The sequence below is a fragment of the Sciurus carolinensis genome, chromosome 2 (genome assembly GCF_902686445.1).
Source record: "Sciurus carolinensis chromosome 2, mSciCar1.2, whole genome shotgun sequence".
Lineage (NCBI taxonomy): Eukaryota > Metazoa > Chordata > Mammalia > Rodentia > Sciuridae > Sciurus > Sciurus carolinensis.
The window spans coordinates 155069394-155096852 of record NC_062214.1 but is presented as its reverse complement, the minus strand read 5'-3'; the positions used below and the strand labels follow the sequence as shown (position 1 = coordinate 155096852).

At 40.8% G+C, this 27459-nt stretch overlaps 1 protein-coding gene across 2 annotated transcripts in view; it reads right to left on the bottom strand.

The window, feature by feature from the left end:
• The window catches only part of Samd4a (sterile alpha motif domain containing 4A), a 208910-nt gene that overhangs the window by 47011 nt on the left and 134440 nt on the right, over window positions 1–27459 (bottom strand). Inside the window, exon 4 of one of the 2 annotated variants that reach the window (XM_047542032.1) lies at window positions 4237–4500. The exons of the other annotated variant lie outside the window; for it this stretch is intronic. Coding sequence (XP_047397988.1) covers window positions 4237–4500 — 264 coding nt within the window. The remainder of the gene's footprint in view (window positions 1–4236; window positions 4501–27459) is intronic. 2 annotated transcript variants of the gene reach the window in all.

Genomic DNA, 27459 nt, shown 5'->3' with positions numbered 1-27459 from the left:
TCCCGTGTGCCCTTAACTCTTGTTACGGGATCTCCTTGGTTAAGCCTCTCCTCTCCATGCTTATGTGATGCTGCAAAATCCCTCCGCACAGAACGCCTTTCCTTCTCTATACTGACTAGCCTGTAATCGCAATCTGAGGCTCAGCTCCAGGTCTCTCCTCCGGGAACTTTCCTTGACTTCCCTCCTCTTTGAACTAGAGCCTTACCTGGTGGCTGCCCTAACCCAGGGCAAGTCTCTAACACAACATACTTCCACAGCAGGGCACCTGCACTATGAGGTGTTTTCTGCTCATCTGAGAGTGAGACCACCCAGGTGGGAATATCTCACTCTTGTGTCCCCAGAGCTAATTAGTTCAAAGTCTCTCCCAGCAGGTGCTCAGAAGAGTCCACTGACTTGAATGAGGACACAAGTGAACCTGTGACTATCCCTTCTCTTTGATCCCATCAGGCACAGTCACATCATTCATCAACAGCCTTGGCATTTTGATAAGTTTTGAGATGTTGGGTTTATACAGCATATTTGAGGGGCAAATATGCTGCTTCCACCAACTGATTGCTCATCCCTATCCAGGAAACTATGTCTTTTCTCTCTGTTCTCTTCCTCCCCCTCTCCCTCCTCCTCCTCCTCCTTTTCCTCTTCCTCTCTCTCTCTCTCTCTCTCTCTCTCTCTCTCCTGAAGCCTCTGTATGACAGAAGAGCCAAGGGACCACATTCTACTCCTGTGCTGCTTGAGAACAAAGGAGATTATAACTCTCACAGAATAGAGATTCCTTCCCTTGGGATAAGTCAGAGTGAAGTTTTTGAAAAAATACAAGGACAAATTAATTTGGGGCCACAAGCAGCATGTTTATAACAAACATGTATAATAACCAGGAGCCTCCCCAGGGAATGGTAAAGATGGAAATTTTCATATTCAAACTCAGTGTTTCTCCTCTCCTCAATTGATTTCAAGTTGAGTGGTCAATCCCATTTTTTTCTTGAGCCTCAAATTGTAGCCTGAGCCCCCAACCCTAAGGGACATTTTGTCTGTGCTTGGAGCTGACTTAAACCATCAGGTTAGGTATTTACTGTGAAAAAAAAAAAAAAAAAAAAAGACAAAGTGAAATGGGCAGATGATGTCACTCCTCTGGGAGCAGGAGTTGGTCTACCTGGGAGAGAACGTAGTGGCAGAGTGTGTTGATGACAGAACAGAAAGGAGGCTACATGAATGCATGTGAAAAATAAGAAGGGCAAGAAAGGTTTCTTGCCAAGAGGAACATTCCTAAGGGATGACTGCAGTCAAACCTTGTTAGTCTAGAGGAAAAGGAAGGAAAGGATGGATATAGTGTTTCAGCAAGGTATGCACACCTGTTGGCCAGAAAGATGAATTTGCACTAAATCAAGTTCAATCGTGGTGACTTTTTATTCTTTTCCCAAAGTATGGGGTGAGGAGAACATGCATTCCCTGAAGGTCTGGGAAATCTTCCAAATTCTCCTACAGGTTCCTTGTTCATATAAATTGGGCATTTAAAAATTAGAAAAACAGGAATTTGGTGATGGCATCCTAAGGTAGAACATGCTCCTGTGAAAGGGCTTGGGTCACAAGAAACAAGCACGTGGGTCCAGGAGGAAGCACTAGATCTTTTTAGAAAGCACTTCACTTGATTTCATAATTCATTTCTCAAAAAGCACAAATTAATTTGGAAATTTAAACTCGCAATTGCTCTTAGACATGGAGATCAAATGACAAGCCCTTGGGACAGGTAGGTTACAGGGAGCTTCTTGGATATGTTCCTAAGAGCCGATTTGAATGATCTTTGATGTGAATGGGTTCCTAATGGTGGCCATCCCACAGCAGGGCTGGGCAAGGACATTTTTGTTAGATAAATACTGGTCCTGTGATATTTTGGAATGTTAGAATTCTCAGGTGTGGACTTTTCTGCTCTCTGATTTGTCAGCTGAACTGCAAATGCACTTTCCTACAAACAGAATCCTTCCTCTATAATGTTCCCCCCCCCCCTGCTCCTCCTCCTCTTTCTTCTCCTCCTTCCTCCTCTGCAATGTCCCCCCCCTCCCCCCGCTCCTCCTCCTTCTTCTTTTGCCATTTAACTTGTTGGTGACTTTATCCTAAATCCCAATCCAATTCTCTGAGAGAAGGAAAGTTAAATAGGTCGAAGAAGGTGTAATTACATGGAAAAAGATGCTTTGTTTCCTCCAACCATCAAAAAGCCTGTTTTCTGATCAATATCCATAGGCCTATAAAGAAAATCTTCAATGTGAGATCCTGTCTGTGTCATTTTCTGATTAAATAATATCTGAGGAGATAATTCTTACCAATTCTTCAGAAAGAAATCAAATAAGTTTATATATGGGAGATAGTCCTTGAACTTTGAAAATTTTGGCTTTTATCCTCCAACAGGAATAGGACATTCAGTTTTTCTCTCACTCATGACTCTGCAGAAAAACTATTCATTTCTTACCTCAAAATGCCAACATACAATGAGCATGGTTTTACCTACTTTGGGGGGGGGGATGTTCAGTATATGCATTAAGGCATTAAAAAAAAAAGAAAAAGAAATAAAGAAAATAAAGTATAAGGAAGAAAAAAAAAATGTCCAAAATCCCCACAGTGGGATCAGCATTCTTCCCTGGAAGGGACAAGTACCTCTGTGAATGGCCTTGCCACAGAGTCCTCTTGCCATTCAACATACAAGCCAATGCTTCCTCCCACAGAGTTACTGATTAGAACATCAAATACACCATTTTGGAAACAGACCATCTAGACACTGAACTTCACCTGCACAGAAGCTAGCCAAAAGTGGCCTCTCAGATATTTCAACGTGCAGTGATAGACGCCAAGTCAGGCTTACCAAGAGCATAGCTGAGCTTCGCCTGCTATCTGTCACCTGGGACTCAGCTGCATGAATACATAACCATGTAGTGTCCAAAACGGGTTTTGCTACTTCTCCAAAATTATGATCCAATCCCCCAAAAACCAAGAAAGAGAAGAGGATGTACAACTCCTCCATGCCAAAAGGACCTATTGCTTTTGCTGCCTGTCAAGCACCTTGAAAGACCTGTATGAATCACCAGAGGCAAACTTCAAGACACATCCCACTCCCTAGGGTCATTCAGCACAGGAACCATTATGGGATGGGGGCGCAATGGGGAGGGTACAGTCCTAAGTATCTGAGTGGAAGACCGAAGAAGGCTGGTTTCATTTCCCAAGATAACAGGCTCTGTTTTTCAGCCTGTTTTCCTCTTACAGCAGGTACCTGGACAGGTGTGGGCATGCTTTCTGTGCCAGGCTCCCCTGAGGAGAGGGGACTGGGTCCAGAGCACCCTATGTCAAGAGTGATCATAGAAGGGGAAGTCAGAAACAGCAACAGCTGTGTGTTCATGTTGGCACAGGAGGCTGTATTGGAGTCCCAAAGGTAGCCTGGTGATTGTTTCCCCATCTAATAGTTATCAGTAGGTCTCTGTTGAGCATCTTTCCCTAAGGACTTCTAACCCTTGAACAACTGGAGTCTAAGAATAAATGCACGCACACATCCTCTTTGAACTGATGATGGGTAATTGAGAAATTTGTATCCCCTGAAGAAGATCTTGAGAAGAGGGTAGATTCTGCAGGCAATGTAGGAATATTTATTAGGCTGCACAAAAGGCCTTCATCACCTATCTTGCAAATCTATTATCAGGCTTAAAACACTACCAGAGATTCTCAGAGGTGTTTCCTGTCCCTTAAACAGATGCAGAGAAAAGTGTTTAAAGGTTTCTTTGGATATCAAAGAAAAGGGCGAGAGAAAGGAAAGTACTACTGTAATTCTGCATTAGAGAGATTTAGAGAAGAAAAATAAATAAGTAAAAGATCAGTGGTTTGTTTTTCTGAATTAGCGACAGGTCCCTGGCCACAGCAGCAAGGCAGAGGCTGGAGCAGCTCAGAGGCTTTACAAACAGATGACCCTACCCCTGCTAGCGCTAGTGGGGACCATTTAGTTGCCTGAGGGTCAGTGCATAGAAAACAATTAGGAGGGTATTGACCTCACTTGCTCTGGTTCCTGGACTTGGGCAGGAAGCACTGGAAGGGGTCTTGGAGCCCTTTCCACCAGGGCAAGCCTTGGAGTTCTGGAAGGGGAGGCTCTTAAGCATAAGCCTTGGAGAGGGGCTGGGCTCTTTGGTCTCTTGCTGACTAGCTCTCTTTACCCTTGGGACTCCAAATAAAGGGAGGGACTCGGTGGTTCCTCGTGTGGTCACTCACCTTTCATACCACTACCTTCTTCCTGGAATGTGTTACGAGCAGTGGTCTGATCTTCTAAGTGTTCACTCCCACCACTTCCTGAAGAGGCTACACTGCTTTGTGGAGACAGGGGGGCATGATCGGATGGGAGGCACTGGGGTCCTCTAGCTCGTAAGTCCTCATGAGACATCCATCCATGTCCTAGAGGCTGGTTTGGCACATTCATGGGTGGGGTAAGGGACACAGATCGTTTCAAAGGGCTGTGGTGTGCCTGGCCTGAGAGAACTGGAAAAAAAAATAAAATGAAATAGGTTATTCCCCCCCCTTTAGCCTGGGACGCAGAAGAACCCACAATACCTTTGCACCCTGAGAGATACTGCTGTCTTACAATCTGCCCATGGCCAGAGCAGGTTGAATGCAGGCCTGGAGGGTCCTTCCCTCTGGGTGTTTAGCTGTGGGGACCGCTAGGAGGACTGGGTTGCTCCGAGGAGGCCAAACCTATGGTGCCCACACACGTGGCCTTAGATTTGTGGGTCTGGGTTTAGTTCTAACTCTACAAATCAGGATTTGGAGCAGTGGGCTCATACACCAGGCAAGGATGACAGCCTGGCAAAGTGGCCATCTGCCCAAAATGAAGCTAATAGGTGCTGGACAATTTTTTTTTTTTTTTTTTAAGTACAAAAATCTGACATTACCCATGTTGTTAGGGAGGACTTCCTGAAGGGTGGCAGGCTGGCCACCATTTGGGGATCTTTGCAGGGTGGAACTAGAAGGTGGTGGACTAGTTCTCCCAACTGGGATTCAGGGAACTATCACCTCTGAAGGGTGATGCTGGCTGGGGGAGGGCCTAGCACCAATGAAACCTCGGGATATGGGACACCAGCAGCTATGGGTGAAAGGGTTGATTCTTGCCCATGTCTTTGTCGGATCTTGCCAAACTTTATACTGCAAACACACTCAGGTAACAAGGCTTTCATTCAGAAGCCAGTAGGGAGCTCTCTGTGAGCTGGGAATGGTTTTCACCAGCATGTTCAGTCCTTCTGCATGTGGTACCATCTGCGTAGCCCCCAGTTTTAATTTCTTTTCCAGAAAACTAGGAAAAAGCAACAAAACTCACATAACTAGCCAAATTAAGTTGAAGGCATTCAAAGGAGGGATTTAACCAACATCAATGCTGAGGGAGCCGATGTTACCCTTGGTTGGTTTTTCTGGGTGTGTAAAGTGACAACTTTACAAAATAAGTCTATTCATAACATTCTCTCAGCACCAGTGCCTGACAGGTTCAGTTTATTTTGACTGCTGCTGTACTAACATGGAATTGAGCCACATGCATTTTTAAACATTTTTCAGGGAAGCCATTAAATTCCGTCTCAGGCTCCATCCCCTCCAGTGAGGCATTTGCTCTCTCATGTTCAGATGGGTACTTCTTTGCTGGCATTAACCCTTCCGTGTTTTCTGGCAGGTAGACCAGATATCCCAGGGAAGAGAGGTCCCGCTCTTTACTGAGCTGTGTGTCTGGTGGGGCAGTTCCCATGTAGAGACCTGAGCAGCAGATTACTGTTCCCACACTTAAAAGATAAAGGCCAGAGTCAAAAGGCTGGGTGTCTGGGGCAGTGGGATGAGGGCCCGCTAATGGTCAGCAGGCTGTATCCCGGTCCAGAGAGCAACAGAGCTCAGACCTTGGTAGTCAATGTTTCCATCCAGCCTCCTGCGGCCAGAAGGTTGTGTGTGAAGGGTGACAACAAAAAGGGTTAAAAATGCTTTTATTAACAAAAAAAAAAAAAAAGAGAGGAGCAAAGGAAGCTGCAGAACTTGTATTTGTAACCCCCAAATTTTCTAATTTGAGTAGTTTCTTTCCATCAAAGAATAATCATCTCCCTTAAAAATATGCAATGGGGATATTGTTGTTGTTTTTTAAAAATGACACTAACAGCTTTCATGTTTACTAGACTAGGGAAGCAGCTATTTAAAAAGGCTTCCTGGAAAATGCATTGCTACCTGGTTGGAGCAGAATTAGCAAAAGAGAAAGAAAGAAAGGGGAAAAAAAGCAAAAAATAGAAAAGCGGAGAAGGAGAAAAAATAAAAAAGAAGTAGCGGCAAAAATGAAGAGAGAAGCCAATAGGAAGGAAAGCCAGACATCCAGAAAATCCATTTCATGCCTGTCTAAGTATTTATATAAAATTGGGCAGACTTGTTTGGGGCTGCCCTGGGTGCTGGACACTCCAGCTTAGATGACTTTGCTTTCTGGTACCTCTGCAACCATTTCAGAATGTCTGGTGGGGGCCTTGAATGGTACCAGCCAGGTGTGTCCCCACATGGGAATGGGGGTCCTTCTGCTTATCTGGGATTAGGGTCACAACAGGCTGTGCCAAAGAGGTACCACAGTTCAGAGCTGGTGGAAAACCCTTGGTACCTAGGCTTATTAGAGATCATAACTGAATCAATAACTAAAGGATAACTACCAGGATGATCCTCATCTTTGTTTGGATGCTGAGAAAAATACATATGCAGCAATTAAATTCCATTATTGAATGGAGCCAACTTTCTCCTTTTTTCCTAAAATTTTCTAAAAATCAATGCTGCCCCTCCATCCCCAGGTCATCCTTGGGGAAGCTGCCCGTATCCCAGGACTCCACTGGCTACTGAGATTGGAGCTATGTTTACCTAACTTAATGGGTTCATAGGGATTTGCACATAGAAACCTATACAATTTTTTGTTTTCACATTTCCCTGTCCTTAACTGAAGTCACAGAGGATAGGGCGTGAAGCTGGTCTCTGCCTCTAATTAAAAAAATCAATTGTACCTGAGATGCCAGGGTCTTTTAATCAATGACTTTCTATTAAAGGCCCCATATCCTCTATACCATAGAGGGAGCCCTTTGATTTCTACAGTTGCTACCAAGTTCTGGAATAATTCCCTAAGAGTCACACTGTGGGGACAACCAAGCACAATGCCTGGCACCAATCTTCTGATTTATTTGAGGGCCAGGGCTTTAGAGCCAGGCTGAACATCACACCTAAGTTAAAGGAGAGTCATGCTGGGCAAATGCCTCACTCTTCCAGAAACAGCTGAGAACTGCAGACTTGTCTTTTGTCAGGCTCAAGTTCAGGCTTGTCTTCCTGTAGAGAGGAGACTGAAACCGGTGACAGGTGACCTGCCAACAGTGCCTCTTTGGGGTGAAGACAAATCTGCTGGTCTGGGCAATGGTGACCACACAGCTGATTTGGGTGTCACCTTTTATTCTGGGCTCATTTGTTTGGTATAAAGCAGCAGCGAGAATCATAAATGGCATGGCAGAGTCTGCAAGGAAATAGGCCACACAGTTGTGGAATGAATGAGGTGGCTAGCGGCTGAGTTTCATTGGTTGTCACATCTCTGTGTATTTTTTTTTAAAATAAAAAAACTCATCTGAAGTGGTGACACATGGGACATATGGACATTAAGGCAAAATAATAATAATAATAAAACTTCCCCATGAGTCGGGAGGTTTCTGAATTTGTTTCTACGGTTTATTTTGAATTTCCGCAATCCAACAATCCAACAGTGCCGGGGACTTGAACCTGGGTCTCGAGCTTGAGAGGCAAGCACTCTACGTGATGGGCTAAATCACCAGCATGAGTCAGGAGGAAGAGCAGTAAAAACAGACGTCTGAGAAGCTCATTAGGCTTGTGTCACTGTCCTAGAGTGACCATAGCTAGAGGTTCTTGAACGCTCTTGCCTGCTGACTCCCACGCAGCAGCCAGCAGCGAATACCTCCTTCAGACCAAAGCCACCCCCCCAAAGTACCTCCAAATGCTGAGGAATTAAGTACTCTTTTAAAAAAATCTCCATATAGATCAGAAATTGGTAAGTTCAGCAGAATTGAGGTCCTCAATTTATTCTGCACTTGTGACTTTACAAGTGTGGGTCGGGGGCAGCATATTTCAGGATGAATTTGTTATATTAAAAATTGCTCAGGGGAGCAAAATGGTGTCTGCTTTGCCCTTGAACCCCTGGGAACAAAAACTTAGTATTGTGTATAGTACAGATTCAATGTTGCTTACAAGTTTAAAACAATCTCCAAAGAAATTTCAGGTCTGTATACAGTGTATATGTAGGTATGTGCACACACATCAATAGGATGCTATAATTTTGGGAACATTCATAACTTTAAGTGACCCAAAAGTAAGTATTGAATAAGTTCAGTTGAAATATTTAAAAAGCAGCTAAAAATAACCTTACTACAGCAGTTGAGCAGTGTGGTGGAAGAACAGAGGGTCTTATAATTTGGCAATAAACTTGGCCAGATCTCTCAGGGCCAGCCAGCTTCTTAAGACCTCCTCTAAACCTTATGATTTCTTTTTAGTGTACCAGCTTCTCTAATGAGACCCTTTTTGATGACTTTTTAGGGAAAAATATGATTTCTAGCTCTGGATTCTTTATTTTCTTGAAAGCCTAGAATTCAGGTTTTTTCCTCATTTCCTTTGACTAACTTTGACTTCACCTTGATTTTTAGTTATTGAGATAAGATTCAGACAGAGGTTTTCTAGGCTTTTTAGTACTCCTTGGAGAAAATGAAATAGAATTACTTTTTTTTCCCTCTAATATGAGAAATAATAGGGTTCATGGATAAAGGAAGTTTTGGGATACTGGATCAACTATTTCCCTGGTTCATTGTCAGGTTCACTGTCAAGGGGAGAAGTGATCCACAAAAGCAGTCAGCCTGACTCTTACACCAAAACTTTATTCTAACTAATATTAACAGAGACCTTTCAAAGATACACTGAATACTTCTCTGATAAATGCAATTTGTGCTTTAAAAATTATTGTTATGAGCATAGATTCTTAACATTTTAGAGATTGAAGTCTCCTGCAAGATAATATAATTTAGTAATTTCTAAAATGAACTGTGAGTCCCTGGGTAGTAGAAAGACCCCAAAATTACTATGTACACCAAGCATTGTTAGTGGATGAAATACTGTATTATGAATGAATTTTTTGTGTACATAGACAATATTGGAATTAATACAAGGGAAACAATATGAACTAAAAAGATCTATGCTGAGTGCACGAATATTTTTTGTCTGTTTTGGGGGAGTGGGGATCAACAGATTTGAAGTACAATTGTTGTTTTAATAGAGGCCCAATTTTTAGATATTAGTTATCAACTCACCTGGATCCTATGTACTATTGGTCTAGAGCACTCTCACTTGACAGAGATGATTGTTGCTTTGTTCTATCTTTGTTAAGATGTGTCCCTGGGCAACCCCGGTAGACTCAGGAAGTCATGTGTTTGTACCTTTCCCAGTTACACTATCTGCTCCAAGTCAAGCTCTATCTCTTTGTTACCACTATGTGTTTCCACCTATTTCTAGGCTTGGTATTCTGTTCTAGATTCAAGTATTCAGACTGCTGGAGCTGTTAGGAATTTGACTTCCTTTTGAAGAAAGGCATCAGATATTCCCACATACCTAATATGGTCCTCTTATACCAGACCATAATACTGTGTTCCCAGACCAAGGCTGGATTTTGTGTTCTCATCCTGCCCTCTGAGTCCAGCTATGTAAGAGGGTTTGCAACTTGAATCTTATTAGCATCTACATTTTAAATTCAGGAACTTGCTTTTCTCACAAAAGAAAAAATATGCTTTCTTAAAATTTCAAATTTCTAGATGCTCACATGATAGAATTCAATCCAATAGCTGGCACGACTAGACTTTGTAAAAATAAGTCATTCTATTATAGGGATTTGAAATGGTAGAATGAGGAGACCAAGAATTTGCATATTATTTTAAAATAGTAACTTAGGATTCCTTTCTATGACTCAGGAGACGTGTGCTATGCCTCCGTGGACTCATGACAAAGCAGGGCAGGAAGAACACTTACTTATATGTTGCTAATGGTGTACCTCTAGATTTGCTTCCAAAAGAAATTTAGACGTATCAGTAGAACTTTTGCTGAAAACATCAATTTGAGGACTCGTGGCATATAATTCTTTAAGTTTTGCTATAGGAGATGGTTTGATATTTGTCAAATTAAAAGAGAAAAGCTCAGCCTACTGCCAGCTCCAAAAAGTTATTGTTTCAAAGGACTCGGGAGTGGGGTGTGTGTCTCTGTCCACCTTTAGGTTTGAGGCCTGCTTACTGAACATTATTCAAGTTTCATCCCATAAATTTCTTCTGAGGACACTCACTTCAGAGCCTCTAAAAATTACTATTAGAAGCTTTCAATTGAAAGAATGAAGTTCGCTAACAGTACTTATATGAATAAGTCCAGGCATTTGTTTAAAAAAAAAAAAAAGCCAACATCTTAAGCAATGCTCAGTGATGAAGTGACATTAGACCCTGGATTCCTCTTCTTTGGGTGGTTTTGTGGTGCCACAACCAGTAATCTGAGACCCTGTGGTGGGAATCTTTGGGGAAGAAAAGATTAATAGTATTGCAAGAATACATTTTGAAAAATACAAAACCAGAGTATTTGGTCAGTGACATCATGCAAAAAAACAAAAAACAGAAAAACAAAAAAACCAAAACCAAAAAAACGAACAACAAAAAACCCCACCAGTCACATTTCTGATCACAAACAGATCTGTGTAAGTGGGGGGAGGGGAAGAGGGGAGAATTAATTACTAAGGTTAAAATTTACATGCTCTGCCATCACTGCTTTGGGAAATAGATTAAAAGCAACTCCGGAAGGTTAAAAGCCTCAACTCTGCATGCTTGCTCTCTGCTTCTTGTCCAAAAGTTTGGAAAACCATTGCTTCAAACATCTGGACACCAGAAGATGATTCCCCCAAACAAGCTTCAGCCTGGGGGAAGAAGAGGGAACATGCTACAAAGCAGAGATGTGGTTGGTGGATGGGATGTTCCTGACAGGCCCAAGGAAGAAGCCGCATGCTTTCTGTGAAGAGAAGGTGTCCACTTGCCTATGCAGACCAAACCAAACTGAACTGAACCAAACCAAACCAACCAACCAGATACTTTGGAAGAAGAGAAAGCTACAAAGAACATCACAAGAAGATTGGCAAGTACTTCCGACTAAATCTCTCTTTCCCCGTTTAATCTCCTTTTTACATGATATTGAAACAAAAGCATCCCAATGAAGGGGGAGCTCCTGGAGAAATCTTTCCAATAGTGTGAGTTCTTGTCACTGGTGTCAGCTCTTATTACCTCCAGACGGCTCAGCCTTTGGGCAGAGCAAAGATATATGTTTTTGCCTTCACGTTATCACTTAAACATTTGGGTTTTTAAGAAATAAATTAGAATGTTTCTAGCAGACTTTTATTACTGCATTAATCTTTGGTATATTTCATTTGTCCTCTTTTGTCAGTTTCTATAATGGCAAAACTGGGTGTCATCCAGTAGAAAATCTATTTTAGATAACTGCTATTTGACTTTACAGAGTCATTATTTATGAAATAAGCTGGGCGAGAAGCCAATAAATACATTTTATAGAAATCAGTAGATTTTCACAATTTTAGTTTCAAATCAGGGGGTCCTAAAAGAAAACTGCTCAAATCCTCTCATTCCATTTTATCAAAAGCAATGACATCAACTATGGAAGTATTTTGATATCACTAAAGCCGATGTTTAAGACAACTCTAGGGACTATGGGATCAACCCAGCCATTTCCAAATCTCCTGAACACTGGGTGAACTCCTAGTTTTTCTGCATTGTTTCTTTTCATACCTATGTGTATTTAATCCTTAGGTTTGTTCACGAATTTCTATCCACACAGAGAGTAAAGAGATGCCCAGATACATCTGAAGAATTTGATTATTTTTATGACATCAAGAAAACAATGAAGATAAACAAGTGGCCAGAGTAGATTTAAGCAGTGTTTCCTTTTAAGTTTTCCAAAGTATCTGTAAAATATGCTGCAGTCATTGTGTTTAGGGAAGAAAGATAATCAAGAAGCACAGGGAGCAAGATGTTTGATGACCAAGCTTCCCTCCCACCCCTTTCTCAAAAGAGAACTCTCAAATCGTGACTGCGTCTCCATCAGCTCACGTGCCTGTCCAGGAGGTGCTTCTTGGGTCTACGTAATGCAACAGCCACCCGTGCTTCACAGCTCCCAGGCTGCTACTGAGTGTGGGGACCAGCAAGGCAATCCAGGGTTGAAACTGAAAATAGCCAGGATTTCATGAGTGAGACACCAAGAGCCTCTCAGAGCATCGGTCCCAAGGCCATGGCCAGAGTCACTGAACAAATCATCAGGATATCCTTTTACACCTTGACATCACCAGCAACGCTTGTTAAGAGGAGAAGTGGGTCAATTGCTTAAAAGGAGTCAGCTAACAAATGATACTTTAAAACCTTGTCTACAAGCTCCTGTCTTGAGCCGACCCACAGGCAAGGTCTTCACTGCCACCGGAGTTTAAAGGTTCCCAGAGAACAGGAAAAGGCAGCTCTTACAGGCAATGGCACTTACCAGGCAAGGACGGCCATCACTTGAGGATGCCTAGATCCTGCTGCCAACAGGGTTCCACTCAGCAACCAAATGCATGACTGGTACCAGGATTTTTCTGAGCCTGAAACACTTAACTTTGCCTTGATCAAACCTATTTTTTTTTCTTTCCAGTGTGTGGAGACGGATTATAAATAATTAGGAATGTATTATGTTGTTCTAATTCTTAACTTAGCTTCTCGATAGAGGAATAAGGATGCGAGATTCTCAGCAAGGCAGCTACAGGGCAATTTACTGATTAGGGAATTGGTTCTTGTTTTCATTAAAGCATTCAATCTAAATGTCAAATGTAACAATAACACACAAATGACCATTCAAAAAAAAAAACCCACAATTTGAGCTCACTCTGCTAATTAGATGATTTTTTTTTTTTTTTTTTTTTTTTGCTGTTAATTAGGAGAAATTGGATGGTTTAGGTTCTCCTGGCTTCTTGATTACATTTGATTGAATCACCAAGTGATTCCCAGACAAGTTATCGAGGTTTCGCGCATCCCAATTCCCAATTTCACTTCACCTTCATCCTCTTCCTGAATTCGAAACCATCACAACCTGACCCTGTGGGTGTTGGGACAGGATGGAATCAGTACTGTGTTTCTATAATTGATTTACTGTGGTTGGTAATTACACACAATGACTTGAATTTTTGACTCCACGCAGCATTTTTTCATTTAAATTGTACTGTTCTTTCCGACCCTAGAGAAACAGTGTTTATGTAATTGCTTTCAACACATCTACTTGGGTATTATAAATCAGTCCTGGAATAAAAGACTTCCAGAGTCATGGCAAACTCAAGGTGACTGGCACAACTGGGTACCCAGGACTATTGCAGTTCAAAGGCAGAAATTGACCGGCTTTCACTTCTTATTTGGTTTGAGATGGAGAAGGCTGTCTGTAGCCTTCAAACCTTGACAGCAGTAGGCTGTGCAGGAGAGCAGGAGGACTGAGCTGAGCCTGGATACCAGCTCTGATCCAGAGGTCTGGGGCTCCCTTTGCTTCTTGTCTACTGCTCAGCCCCCCTCACCTGCAAACTGTGAAGATGTGTGTATCACGTGTCTTCTATACTCGTTATTCATGGATTCCACATTGTTGAATTCACCTAATTACTAAAATCTATGCAGACCCTCAAATCAACACTGGCAGCACTTTCCATGGTCATTCACAGACATGAACACAGCAGCAAAAAATCTGAGTCATCTACCCACAGGTTCCAAGCTGAAGTGGACTAGGGGATGCTCTGCCTTCTTGCTTCGTCTTATATTATAAGCCAATGTCCTTCTGTGGTCCACTGAGTACCACGTTTTCCCCATTTTTCACTTTTTGTGAGTGGTTTCACCGTTTAAAATGGCCCCCACGGAGAGTGCGGTGCTGCCTCATATTCCTATATGAAGCAAGGCTGGGAAGGCCTGATGAGTGTTGTTTAGCCGTGTTAGCGTGCTGTTATTGTGTGTTCAATGAATCAATAATATGTGCTAAATAAACATCTTTAAATGAACATACAAAAAATTTCTATACATTGGTTAACAAATATGTATGACCAAACACTCAAAGGAACCTAACCCTATACTTCCCCTAGGAGCAATTTTTCAGTGTTTGCTGATTCAATGCTCACAGCACCTTTATAGAACATAACTATTGTCAACAAGGAGAGTCAGTCATATGTTTATATTGATACAAATTCTTCATCTCACCTCTCTTCCTGTGACTAACCACATTTTTAAGCCAGTGGTCCTCAAATTTACCTGAACACTTAATCCCCTTGGAACCTTTAAAAAAAAATCTTGATGCCCAACCCTGTCCCAGACCAAGTCACTGAGAATCAGAACTTGATCAGGGGGTCAAAACATTTGTATTTTAGATGCATTTGGTTGGCTTTAGTGGATAATCAGGGTTGAGAACCACTGTGTTAGGCTTTCTTCCTGCCTCAGTATTCCCCTCAAACTCTGTCCACATCCTCAGTGTTCTAAACCTCCCAGGGTCAGCTGCTGGTTTGCCTGTTCTTGATAACATGCTGCCAAAGAACGAGCATCTTATTTACTTTTTAAGACGTTTTAAAAAACAAAGCTCAAATCACTGCTTCTTCCACCAACCACTATTTTGTTTGCTTGGGTTCACATAAAAACTTCTGTGTAGGCTCTTCCACCCAAGGATTTATCACATTTTCCTTGCTCCTCAGAAAAACAAAACAAAACATTTTGGTACCAGTTTTCAAATCCAAATGACACCTGGGAAGAAATTTCCAGAGAATTCTAAGACAACTGTTTTGATTCCTGGACAGTAGTGCCTGCCTCTTTGTGGCCATTTTTACTCTTGCTAAGCAAGCAGAGAGTGAAGGTCCTTTCTGAGAGTGAATCAGCTGCAAAAACCTCAGAACGCATTTTCCTAGTCTGGAAATTGGGCTGGTGAGAGAATAGCAATAACTGATTAACATGCCCCCACCCCCTGGCCAAAAAAAAAAAAAAAAAGTGTGTGTAGGGGTTCTGGATCCATGGGGCTGGCAGCATTGGTATCATCTTGGATCTTGTTAGTTGTTAGAAAAGCTGATTCCTAGGTCTTTCCCAGATCTATTGATTCAGGATCTGCATTTTAAAAAGACTCAAATTTGTATTCATGTTCAAGGTTAAGGTGCACCAACCGTTTTTATGTTTTAGAACATAGTTAGAAGATCTTGTTCTCCAATGTCAATAGCTACCTCTAAAGTTGAAAAAAATAGCAAAAATATGGTTTGGATATGAGGTATCCCCCCAAAAGCTCACATGTGAGACAATACAGGAAGGTTCAGAGGAGAAATGATTGAGCTGTAAGAATCTTAACCCAATCAGTAAATTAATTCCTGATGGCATTAACTGAAGTGGTAGGGTGTGACTGGAGGAGATTGGAGGCGATGCTTTGGGGTATATATTTTGTATTTGGAGAGTGGAGTCTCTCTCTGCTTCCTGATGTTGTGAGCTGCTTCCCTCTGCCACACTCTTCCACCATGATGTTCTTTCTCACCTTGAGCCCCAAGGAATGGAGCCGGCCTTCTATGGACTAGGACCTCTAAAATCGTGAGCCCTCAAATAAACCTTTCCTCCTCTACAATTGTGCTGGTCAGATCATTTAGTCACAGCAGGGAAAAAATTGACTAAAACAGGGGTGTATCTTGGTGCTAGAGAATTTATTTAACATGTGGAAGGCCCTAGGTTCAATCCCCAGCATTGCCAAAAAAAAAAAAAGCTACAATTTATAAAACATGTTTTCTTTTCTATTTGGTTTTCATAATACTTCAAAAAGTTGGCATAATCATTCCCATTTTATAGATAAGGATACATAGTTTGTGTATGTTTACATATGTTATAAGTAAAAATGTAGATTTTTTTTCAGGTGCCAAAGCCCATTTATTTTCTTCTAAGAACAATATAGCTTAAATTCCAACCTTGTTTAGAGGCAGTGGAATCACACACACAAAAAAATTATAATTGACCTATTTGACAAATTACAAGATATTCTCTTAAACAGGTCCCTGAGTTTAAAAAAATTTATAGGTTATTCTTAGTTATATATGACACAGAATCCATTTTGACAAAATTATACAAGCATGGGATATATCTTATTCTAATTAGGACCCCATTCTTGTGGGTGGCCACATGGTGAGATTTACTTAGGTATTTTCATATATGTACATAGGAAAATTGTTAGACTTATTCTACTCTCTTTCCTATTCTTATCCTCTCCCTCCCCTTCCTTTAAGGAAAAAAATCTTCTGTGTTCTAAAACAAAAATAAATCAATACCAGAACATTATGAGATGGAGTTTTTGAAAGTGGCACCAAAGATAAAAACAGAAACTGTAGGGGAAAAAAATAACTCTGAGATATCATGAGTTCAAAACTCAAACCAAAGAATCAAACCAAAGAGAAAGCAATACTAGAAGGAGAAATTAATTCCAGAAGAAATCAGGAGTGTATTTTAGAGGTCTCTTTGGAGAGTGCTCCTGGACCACGTGTTCTACGAGACTCTCTCTGCTTTCTGTGACCTATGTTAATCTTGTTTTTTTCTAAACCAGAATTTTTCACTTTACCGTTTAATCAAAAGTTTCTTATACCATCAATTCCAGACATTTGCTTCTTGTTTCCTGGTCTGTAATATCTCCAACTGTGGTAGGAAATTGTTGTGCCTTTCTTTCTCTTTCGCAATTCCAATGATTAACAATAAAGGTAATTTCGTTTTTAGATGCTTGCTTCACTTGTAACATTTCTATAGTCATTGTAAAATATTGCAATAAATTTAAATATTTGAATGTAAAAATAAAAAAACAAAAAACAAAAAACGACACACTGACTACATACCCAAGCATTGACTTGCCAGCTTGATATTTGTTCTGTTGATATTGAGGTAGATATCAACCAAAACCATAGCAGCCCGCTAAAGTGAGAAGACTTTGGAGTCTGAGTTAGAATTCATATGTCCCTTTTGTGCCTCTTTTCTCTGTTAGTAGCTGTCAAAGGCAAAACCATAGGATTTGGGGGGAAAGAGTCAAATCACTTAATGTATACTAATGTGTTTTGCAATTTTTAAAGTGCTAAGGAAACATTAGTGGTTGTCAGAGTAAGAATAACCCAATATAAACCAACACTGCTAATGGAAAAATAAATTCCAAGAACGAGTTAATCTAATGATATCAATGCAGCATTTTCAGTGTATTCCACTGGCAGGGAAAAACCTCTCTGATCACTTGCTAGTGTTTCACAGATTTACAAGAGATGAAATTTCCACTCTGGTCTGTCATACCAAAGAGAATGTTCACCTTGCTCTTTCAGAATTCTCACCTTTATTGACAAACTTTTCTCTACCTGATTCAGTCTTCTTCCCCCATTCTGACTCAACTTGGCCTTCCCTTACCTGAATATTTTAAGTTCACAGTTCATGTCTATATTTGCAAGGGCCAGGGCATATGAATCACTTCCTTTTCCACTAAATGTCAGTACTCAGAATTCCTCATGAGAACTTCTCTTTGTCCTGGCATTTGTAAGCAATACTGATAGACTGAGATCCTTACTGAAGATTTATCTAAGTGCCTCCATTTTATTAAGAAATTCAAGCTGAGAACCTATTACAAGGTTAGGTGACATTGGGTTCCTCCTATGCAAAATAAAGGGTTGGAGTAGATGAATTCATTTGTAACTAGATATGATTGAACATCCACCATGTGCCGGTCTCTAAAAACTGAGGGTGCAATGTTGAATAAGCCATCATGACCCAGTGGATGATCTCTCAACCCTTCCCAAAGCCTATCTTCTACGATGCTATTAGCATATTCGTAGAGTGTGATTCTCTTTTACACCTCAGCTTATTTGGACAAGATGTGAATTTACCCACAGTATTTATTTCTCCATATTTTTAAAAGTCTGCCTGTAACACCAATAGAGTGTCCAGCCAAAGTGTAATTGTAGCCAGCTGCTCACTGAGGGCTAGATTCCGGAGAAGGGAATGCACTGAATTGTATCATCCCTCCCGCCGCTGGCTAGTCCCAATGGTCTAATTTCTCCTCCACATTCAGGATCACATCAAAGGGTGTCTGTTTCCTTCTTACCTGCCTTGGACTGGGGATAAAATACTGTCATGTCCCCCAGTGCAAAGAGAATAAGAGCATCAGATACCACGTGCCATGCTATTTGTGTGTCAGGTACTCCACTAAATATGTCTAGACAGTGTTCCATTGATCCTCACTTAACTATATGAGTAGGCACTATCATTAGCCTCTTCCTGAACCCATTTCACAGATTGGAAGCTGAGGTGCAAAGCAAGTAAGAGACTTATCCAAGATCTGAGAGCAAAGAAGTGGCAAGAGTCAGTGTTTAAAACCCAAGGTTCTCTGACTTGCAAGCCTGTGTTCTTAAGTTGAATGCAGCACTGCTTCTCATGTAAAAAAGAACTTCGGGCTTAAACTATTGACCTTGGTACTGCATAATCAATATCTAAAATCCTGAGCAAGTCCACCAGCTTCTCAGGTCGTTAGCATACTCATCTAGAGAACAGAACAATGGTAACACCTATTCTCCCTACCTCCCAGTGTTGCCATGAGGATCACATGACATGGGTGCTCCCTACATGATCCAATCATCTATGCAACTATCCATGTAAGAATACACACACACACACACGCACACAATATTTGCTGAGCATCTACCCTGTTCTGGAAATATGCTGAGCACTAGGAAGGGTGATGATGAAGGCTACTAAGATGACGTAAGAGAAGATGCTTTTTGAAATGGAAAAATAATAATTGTTACCTTCTGGGAAAAAAGTTTAAGCTAACTTCCTTCTTTATTCACTCATTCTACAGTGCGCTCTCTATGCATAGGGCATTCCACCAGTGACTAGGGCTTCAGATGCCAAAAAGTATCCGTAAGAGACAGGGATGCATAGATGAAAACAGCATTTCTTATCATGTATGATGCCATCGTCTTCTATCATTTTCAAACACACGGCAGCTAGGAGCCTTGAGGTGGTGTTAATATGCTAAGTAACACTTTGCATAAAGGTGAAGAATTACTGAAGGCAGCAAGAATTTTAGGTGATTTCTATTTCGATTAATTTTCAAAGTAATTCTTTTTTTTTTTTTTTTTTTTTTTGCGGTGCTGGGGATTGAACCCAGGGCCTTATGCTTGCGAGGCAAGTACTTTACCAACTGAGCTATATCCCCAGCCTCAATTAATTTTCTACAGCATCTCAAGAACTGATGAGAGTTTCTGAGGAAGTGGCAGTGCACCAGGGCCAAGATGCCTCTCTGAATCCTGGTCCTGCTTTTTGGAATAACTGTACCACTGGATGAAAATCAAAACACCTTTTCTCCATTGCTTCTGCGGTAAATGCTCATACTGTTTCTCTGGCTGAAAGTTGACTTTTTCATGCAACTGTTCAAAATCCATGGCTCTGGGTAGCATGAAGATTCCCTATAATTGAGTCAGAAATCACCTGCTTTGCCACATGGAAAGCACCTCTTTTCCATTTGGGCTTTTCCCAAATGGCTCACAAAGGTCATGGTTCTGGTCTTGTGTGGGTGTTGAGGGCAGAGATAGGCAATATCTACATAAAAAAAGCCAAACCAAGATCTTTTTATTTTAAATTAAATATTGGAGGAGCAATAGACTTAAGAGAAACAACCCAAACTCTGCCCCCTCTTAAAAAACATGAAGATTACAACAAAGTTTCCCTACAGGAAAAGTTGGGCTTGGAGAATGGTTCCCTGAAATAAATACTGTGCCTCACCAGGTTCCAGATGGGGTTGGGATAGAGCTTTCTATTCTTGAGTCAAGTCCTCAAGAAAATTGGTGGTGAGCAATGCCAAGATTTTATTGAAAAATAGATGCTGTTGATGTTGATTATGTGCCCAATGGAGTTAGTCCTGATGGAATTTTAATGATGGTGCTACATTTCTTGAACTCTTCTACCAAGAACATTGTTTTCAGAAGACAAGATGTAATGTTGTAATTTATTCCCCTCATTTATTTACTCCTAAGGTATCTCAAAATTCTAGAACTTTCAAGCAGGAAGGAACTTTAAAAATAGAATGAGTATCATATAATTCACCCTTCCTGGCCATTTTGTCTGTTAAGAACTTAAAGATCTCAATTGCCCAAGGCATTCAAAAAGGCTGATATTGAAGCTAAGACTAGAGTCCTATGTTTTTGCCCTTCCTGGTTCATATCATATCAATGGTCATTAGTTTTCATATCAATATCATTGAAAAGAGGATTAGAAAAAAAGGTTTGTGGTCTAAAGTGGATAATCCCTCATTTGACACAAGAGTTATATACTGCAAGACCCAATGAGGCCTACACATTTGTACAACAGCTTATTTAAGCAGTGTAATCGAATACATCAAAAGGTAGACCTACGAAAGACAACTATATGCATCAGGGCTTTCCAAGAAACAATTTTAACACTGACCTGGGACTTCCCATGTCTGGGGACTCTCAGTGTCTGTCCTTCCTATATCAGTGGTTCACCACCATCTAGCCATTTACCACTGAAGACACATAATGGGATCCTCCCATTTTTGCCAAACTCATCAGAGAGACTGCGCATCACTATTGTGAAGTCGAGTACTGTTTGTGGATTGGAGGAAGCAACACCTTCTTCAGTCAAAGTTCCTACCCATGGAAGACATTCTTCTCTATTCTAGTTGATCTTATCACTCAATTTGGGTTGGATGTACTCAATTCTGTGATTTTATATTATGAAATAATATAAAAGGTTTATACCTGGGAAGTCTATATATAGACCACCAGAAGCCATCATTTACCTACCAAATTCTATATCTAATGAAGTGATCACTCTGTCATTTGAAAATCCTGGGCATTGTCACAGAGATGTCACTGTTTGAAGATCTCAGTCTTAAAGATGGTTCTTTGTTGTTTACTAGAACTTTATAACTAAGCAGAATGTCATCTTAGAGTCTGAAAAAACCTCAGTGGTCATTTAAATGACTTTTTATTCTCCCAGACTAGTTTCTAGATAAGGTGATGGAAACTGAGGATTGGCAATGTGCTGCAGGCACCATTACAAATGAGACCCGAGTTCTTGTTCTAGGTCTGCTTCTACTGGCCATGTGATCTTCAGGCACTCTCTTACCTTCCAAATGCAATAGACCTTTAACTATTAGAAACAGGCCACAACCCATCAATAATGGGAGCTACGGGGGAAAGATGGCTATCAGGAAAAGCGCGAGTTAAAACAGGGAACTTTAAAGAAAGTGAAGAGATTTCAGACACCCCCCCCCCACTACAGATTTTCTATAAAAAAAGACAGATCTATATCCATTTAAAATCAAAGACTCCAAGTAGTATAAAGTTTGGTTTCACTAGCTAAGTTTCAAAGATTGAAACAATTACAGATAAGATATTATTTCTCTATAGAAAGAGATCTCCACACATTCATTTTTTATGCATACGTTCACTCACTTAATTCATTCAACAAGCATGTCTTCAACACCTACAACACTGCCAGCCAGTGTGGACAATAGAAATACTATAGTGAAAAAGACCTCTTGCTCTCTCCTGACCTCTTGTAATTTTTACTATCATGGGGGAAATAGATAATAAACAAGTAAACCAATTAAAATAGACTGCTAATTTATACAGATTTTTTTCTCTGTTCCTTCTAGGAACACTGACATGATAGCAAGAACATAAACCCACAAGAGCAAAGAATGCAGGAGAAGATGATAAAAGATACAGATTATCAGCAGGTCACTGAAATCAACAAAAATGTAAGCTGGAAAACAGAAGGGCATGGGAGAATTGACTCAGTAGACCAAATAAAGGTGATACGTATGTCTAACTAGGAGAAGCATGACAAAAATGCTAGAGAACTCTCCAGAAGATTAGGACTCAGGGGTCAGGGAACTCTGATGGTAGGGGAGGCATGGAAGGGCCAAAAGTAGGTTGGGGCAAAAAGGACAGAAAGTATGTCTGATGTACATGGAGACCCATAGATTCTACCCATTACCCTACATCATCAAACAACTGTCATCTTAGCACTTTTCTCCTAACAGTCCATAGACCCCTGGCAACCAGGAGGACGTCACAGGATTCCTCAAGGGAAAATGGGCCAGTTCATGAAAAAGAATTATACATGGAGATATACATGAACATCCCCCCAGAACCCAGCCAGGCTAGGTTCCTAGCCTAGTCTTCTTATGGTGAAATATGTACATACAGGATCTAGTGTTTTCCCTTTAAATTAAGGAAAAACCAAGAATCAACAGATAACTGAGGACTACCTCTTTCTTGAGATGGAGTCCAGCACAAATAGAAAAAGAAACTCCAAGGAAACATGAACAATTTTGGGAGAAGAAAACTTTAAAAATAAAATGTAATATGTTCAGAGAGGTTAGAAAAGATTTTGCATTCATGAAACAAGAACAGAACAAGAACTCTTAGATTTGAAAATATGATAGCAGTGATTTAAAATTAAAGCAAGCTTGGAAGATTCAGTGATAGGAATCACCCAGAAAAGAAGAAAATAACAAAGTAGAATGAGAAGAGAGAGATGGGGGTGGGGGGAGAGAAACAAGAAAAAGAAAGAAAGAAAACAGGAAAAGTTAAGGAAATTAAACTATCATCAGAGAAGAGCTGTTATCTGAATTAAAGGGTACCTGAAAGAGAGAAGAGAGGAAATTAATGAGGAAAATTCTTTTTAAACTTCAAGAAAGTTTCCTAGAACTGAAGAAGCACATTTTGAAACTGGGAGGGCTAGTTTGAAGGTAACTGGTACAGATTAGAATAGGAGGATAAAAGTTTCCAAGAATGATATCAAAGATTGTATTTAGACTCAAAGAGGATTTTTCACAACCACATATGGGTAGCACTTATTACCCATATTATTACCCTTATTATTATTTTAAATTGAGAAAACCAAGGCCAAGAGAGGTTAAAGGCCTTTCTCCAAGATCACGTAACTATTAATCAGTAGAACTAGGAACTTAACCCCAGGTAGGTCTGACTTCAAAGCCTGTGCCCTGAACTGTAACTTGATATATGGCCTGAGACCTTTGGACACTCTGATTTTGCTATCCATTGTATTAGTGACCCTGCCAAATATGTGCCAGCAGCACATGTTCCTGATGAACAGGGGTCTAACAATGAAGGAGATGTGGAGTAGGGTGGGGTCATTTGTCTCAATTTTTCCTTCAATCCTAGAAATGGGGTCACTGTCACTGCTAGATTTGGGAGTCATGGATCCAAGTTGGAGCAATTCTGCAAAGTGAGACTCAGTTTTGAGCAGAAGAAAGACCTCCACTCTGCTTGGTCATGGGCTTAGGGGTCTGGCTCCCTACAAGACCCCCATGACCACCACAGACTTGTTTGAGGTAGAAATTTTACCAGTTCCAAGGAGTCATACTTGGTGTTGGGATTCTTTTGATTCCTTATGTTGAAGATAAGTCTTGGAATCAAGCAGATTTTAGAGTTCTGAATAGCTCAGTAAGCACAGCCAATATGATTAACAGGCCTCAATCACACTGTCAGTGTCAAACCCAAAGGAAAGTCACTCTGTGAATCAAGAGTGCTCAGATTTGAAGTTCAGCAAATGTTATGGTTTAAATATGAGGCGTTCCCCCCAAACGGCCCATTCAAATCTCTACCAATCTGGATGATTCCAAGGGTCTAAATCTAAGCTGATTGATCTAAAAGAGGGAGGAGCAGAGGGGAAGGCTGTTTGTAAAGTCCTCATTCTCAAGGGAACTACCCCCAGCAAATGCTTCATTTCCCTCTGTCCATGTCATCTAAAGTGACAGAGTGGTCTCACAGGGATTATATCCAGAAGTTAAACTATTTACCCAATATGATAAAGTGGAGTTGAAAAAACTGACCTGCAGCCCAAATCAGCCTCCTGATGGAGGAACCCCAGCAGCCCTTCTCCCTGGAGCTGTACCAGTTTAAGAGTCAACACAAATTACTCAGCCATAAAGAAGAATGAAATTATGGCATTTGCTGGTAAATGGGTGGAAGTGAAGAATATTGTGCTAAGTGAAATAAGCCAATCCCTGAAACCAAAGGCCTAATGTTCTCTCTGCAGATGCTAACACACAATAAGGGGGAGGGGAGGGAAGAATAGAAGTTCACTGAATTAGAGAAAGGGGAATGAAGGGAAGTGGAGGATGGCAATAGGAAAGACAGTGAAATGAATTGCACATAACTTTCCTGTGCTCATGTGTGAACACATGACCAGTGAAACTCCACATCACATACAACCACAAGAATGGGATCCTAAAAGTTGTACTTCATGTATGTATAATATATCAAAGTACACTCTACTGCCATGTATATTTAAAAAGAACAAATGAAAAACAAAGTCCACCCAGGTGTATAAGCTCCTTGCTCCCAAGTTATCCAAAAGGCAGGCAAAACCCCAAAGCCATGGGTAAGGTTAGGAATAAATCTCTTCTCTTGGCCACTGAAGACCCAAGAAGTTGATGTGAAACTCTTTAATTGTTCTGTTCTTTAAGAAAAAACATTTATTCTTGGTGCTGACTTTTCTAAAAAGTTTGTTCATGAAACTGCCAAGAATGGAAGGCGGCTGGCATGCTGACACATAGATGTGAGTGGGGACTGGTCACGAGTGTGACCCCAGCGTTGAGCTATCTCAGTCTAGCACGTGGAGAGCTTTTCTCTGGGCAACTGCTTCTCCAATACCCCATCATTAGCCTGCTCTCTGAACTGCATACAGATTGAGTGGCTAGGGGAACAGGAGCAAGAGAATAATTCCAGAAGCAAAAATTATACAGCTGTCTTTAACCAGAGAGACAGCAAGATCACCAACAGAAAACTGGTGAAGAACTGTGACCATAAAAAGCTTTAGATTTTTTCCACAACGTCATAGATTGAAAAGAAAACCATCAATCAATGTGTCTTCATTCACCAGACTTCCACTTTCTCCTGGTATTGACAATACTTGATCCTGACTAACAATGAGCAATGCAATGGTGCCCACCTTGATATTAGGATCTGCAGCTCAGGTTCACTTTTAGAGAGTGACTGGCCTCAGTCACTTTGTGAGCTCTGTGCCCAAAGGAAAGACACTCTGGGAATCAAGAGCTTTCAGATTTGAAGTTTAACAAATAATGCTTTGTGATTCCTGATGAATTTGGAGCTGCATTGTCAAGAGCAAACAAAGGTACAAATGTGGCCATTTTTATCCAAAGATGCCTTTATTGTATTTGTAATGAACTCTGACTTTTAAGTTAATACTTATGTGTAATGTTCAGTTGAAGTGTTAAGATTGTGTTGCTAGAATGACAGATATCAAGAATATAAGTAATAATAAACATTGACAAGGGTGTGAGGAAAAAGACTCACTCATATGTTGCTGGTGGGACTGCAAATTGGTGCAACCACCCTGGAAAGCAGTATGGAGATTCCTTAGAAAACTTAGAATGGAACCACCATTTGACCCAGCTATTCCACTCCTGGGTTCATACTCAAAGGACTTAAAATCAGTATACTACAGTGATGCAGCCACATCAATGTTTATAGCAGCTCAACTCACAATAGTTAAACTATGAAACCAACATAGATACCCTTCAACAGATGATTGGATAAAGAAAATGCAATACGCGCACACACACACACACACACACACACACACACACACAAAGGAATGTTACTCAGCCATAAAGAAGAATGAAATTATGGCATTTGCCAGCAAATGGAAATAAACCAACTCCCACAAAGGCCATATGTTCTCTCTGGTATGTGGATGCTAACCCACAACAAGGGAGGGTAGGGAGAGGAAGAATAGAAGTTCATTGGATTCGAGAATGGGAAATGAAGGGAAGGGAAGAGGAAGAGGAAAGACAGTAGAATGAATCAGGCATAACTTTCCTATCCTTATATGTGAATACACGACCAGTGTAACTCCACATCATGTACAACGACAAGATTGGAATTCTAATTTGAATGTTATATTCCATGTATATATATTTCAAAATCCACTCTACTGTCAAAAAAGATTGTGCTGCTAAGTTGAGCAGAGTCAGTGACAATATTGTAGGCACAAAATAATTTCTTCAATAATGATAAATGGTTGTGAACAATGCCTTTTCTCACAGTCTAGTTCCCAATGGCCTAATGACTCCACCAAAATTCTCCCAATTTCCAAGCACACTGCAGTCTTGAGCATTCTCATTCTCCCACTACACCCAGTGGATGCAGACCCAGGCCTAGGCCGTACTACAGCCAAGGCCTCCTGTCAGCCTTTCTTCTGGGTACCATTTCTCTCGAGCTCCTGCCTAATTTGGGAAGACAGCATTCTCTGCCTTTACAAGCACAGCTGAGGAGGGGTTAGAGCTACCACCTGCCCCACCCATCCAGCTTCATAATAAAAGGGACTAGTTAAAAACAACAAAATGAAAGTCACCTAAATAATCCCAACACACAGAGAAGACCGTTATACATACTGCAAAAACAGCCATCTGCAGAAATCGTCTCCGTATTTGTTATTTTAAATACTTTACAGATTACTAATTTGATAGAGAACCTCAGGAACTGAGGACCTGCATCTCAGATTTAAAGAATGACGGCCAGTGAAGATTAATTAGCAACTAAAGTGTTCATACCTGGATTTGCAGTTTTAGTTAATGGGAAAATAATTTGATTCCAAAAAAGGCGGTTTCAGGAAACTCTGGAGAAGCATACTCACTATGTAAAATGAAACATCTCTATTGTGTGTGCTTCTGTCCCCTGCTTCATAATGACCCTAATGACAGCTAAGGAGGGTGCCCTCAGTTTCCTAACACTTACCCTCCAGTCAGCCCTTTTCTTCTAAGGAAGCTGAATTTCCAGGCTGAGCAGCGCGGGGTGCCCTAGCGATCTACTGATGCCACCCACAGTTTCTTTTTTTGGCAAACTGCAACTGAGGGACACTCATCGAATTTTATTTTGACTTGATATAGAAAAGTTGTTTTGTAGTTGTCGCATTCAAAATGGTTGGTAGTTTTTGAGATAGCTTGAAAGTTCATGTCCCTCCTCCACTGTGGAAACATCTGAGCTGGTGGCACACAAGCAGACCAGAATATTTATCGAATCTCTTATTTATCGAATCTCTTAAAACCAAGAAGTTTCAAGCAGCCCACTTTTCCTCCCAAAGAATCCCATCATATGAAGCCACGAGCTCAGAACAAGAATGGTTTTCAGGTGGACTGTGATCTGGGCAACAGGTGACTGTCCCTCGTAAGCCTCTCATTTTGGTTTTTACTTTAAGAGAATCCAGTTTTTAATTGTATTTTGCTCCAGAACTTCATTGCCACTAAGGTCTTTAC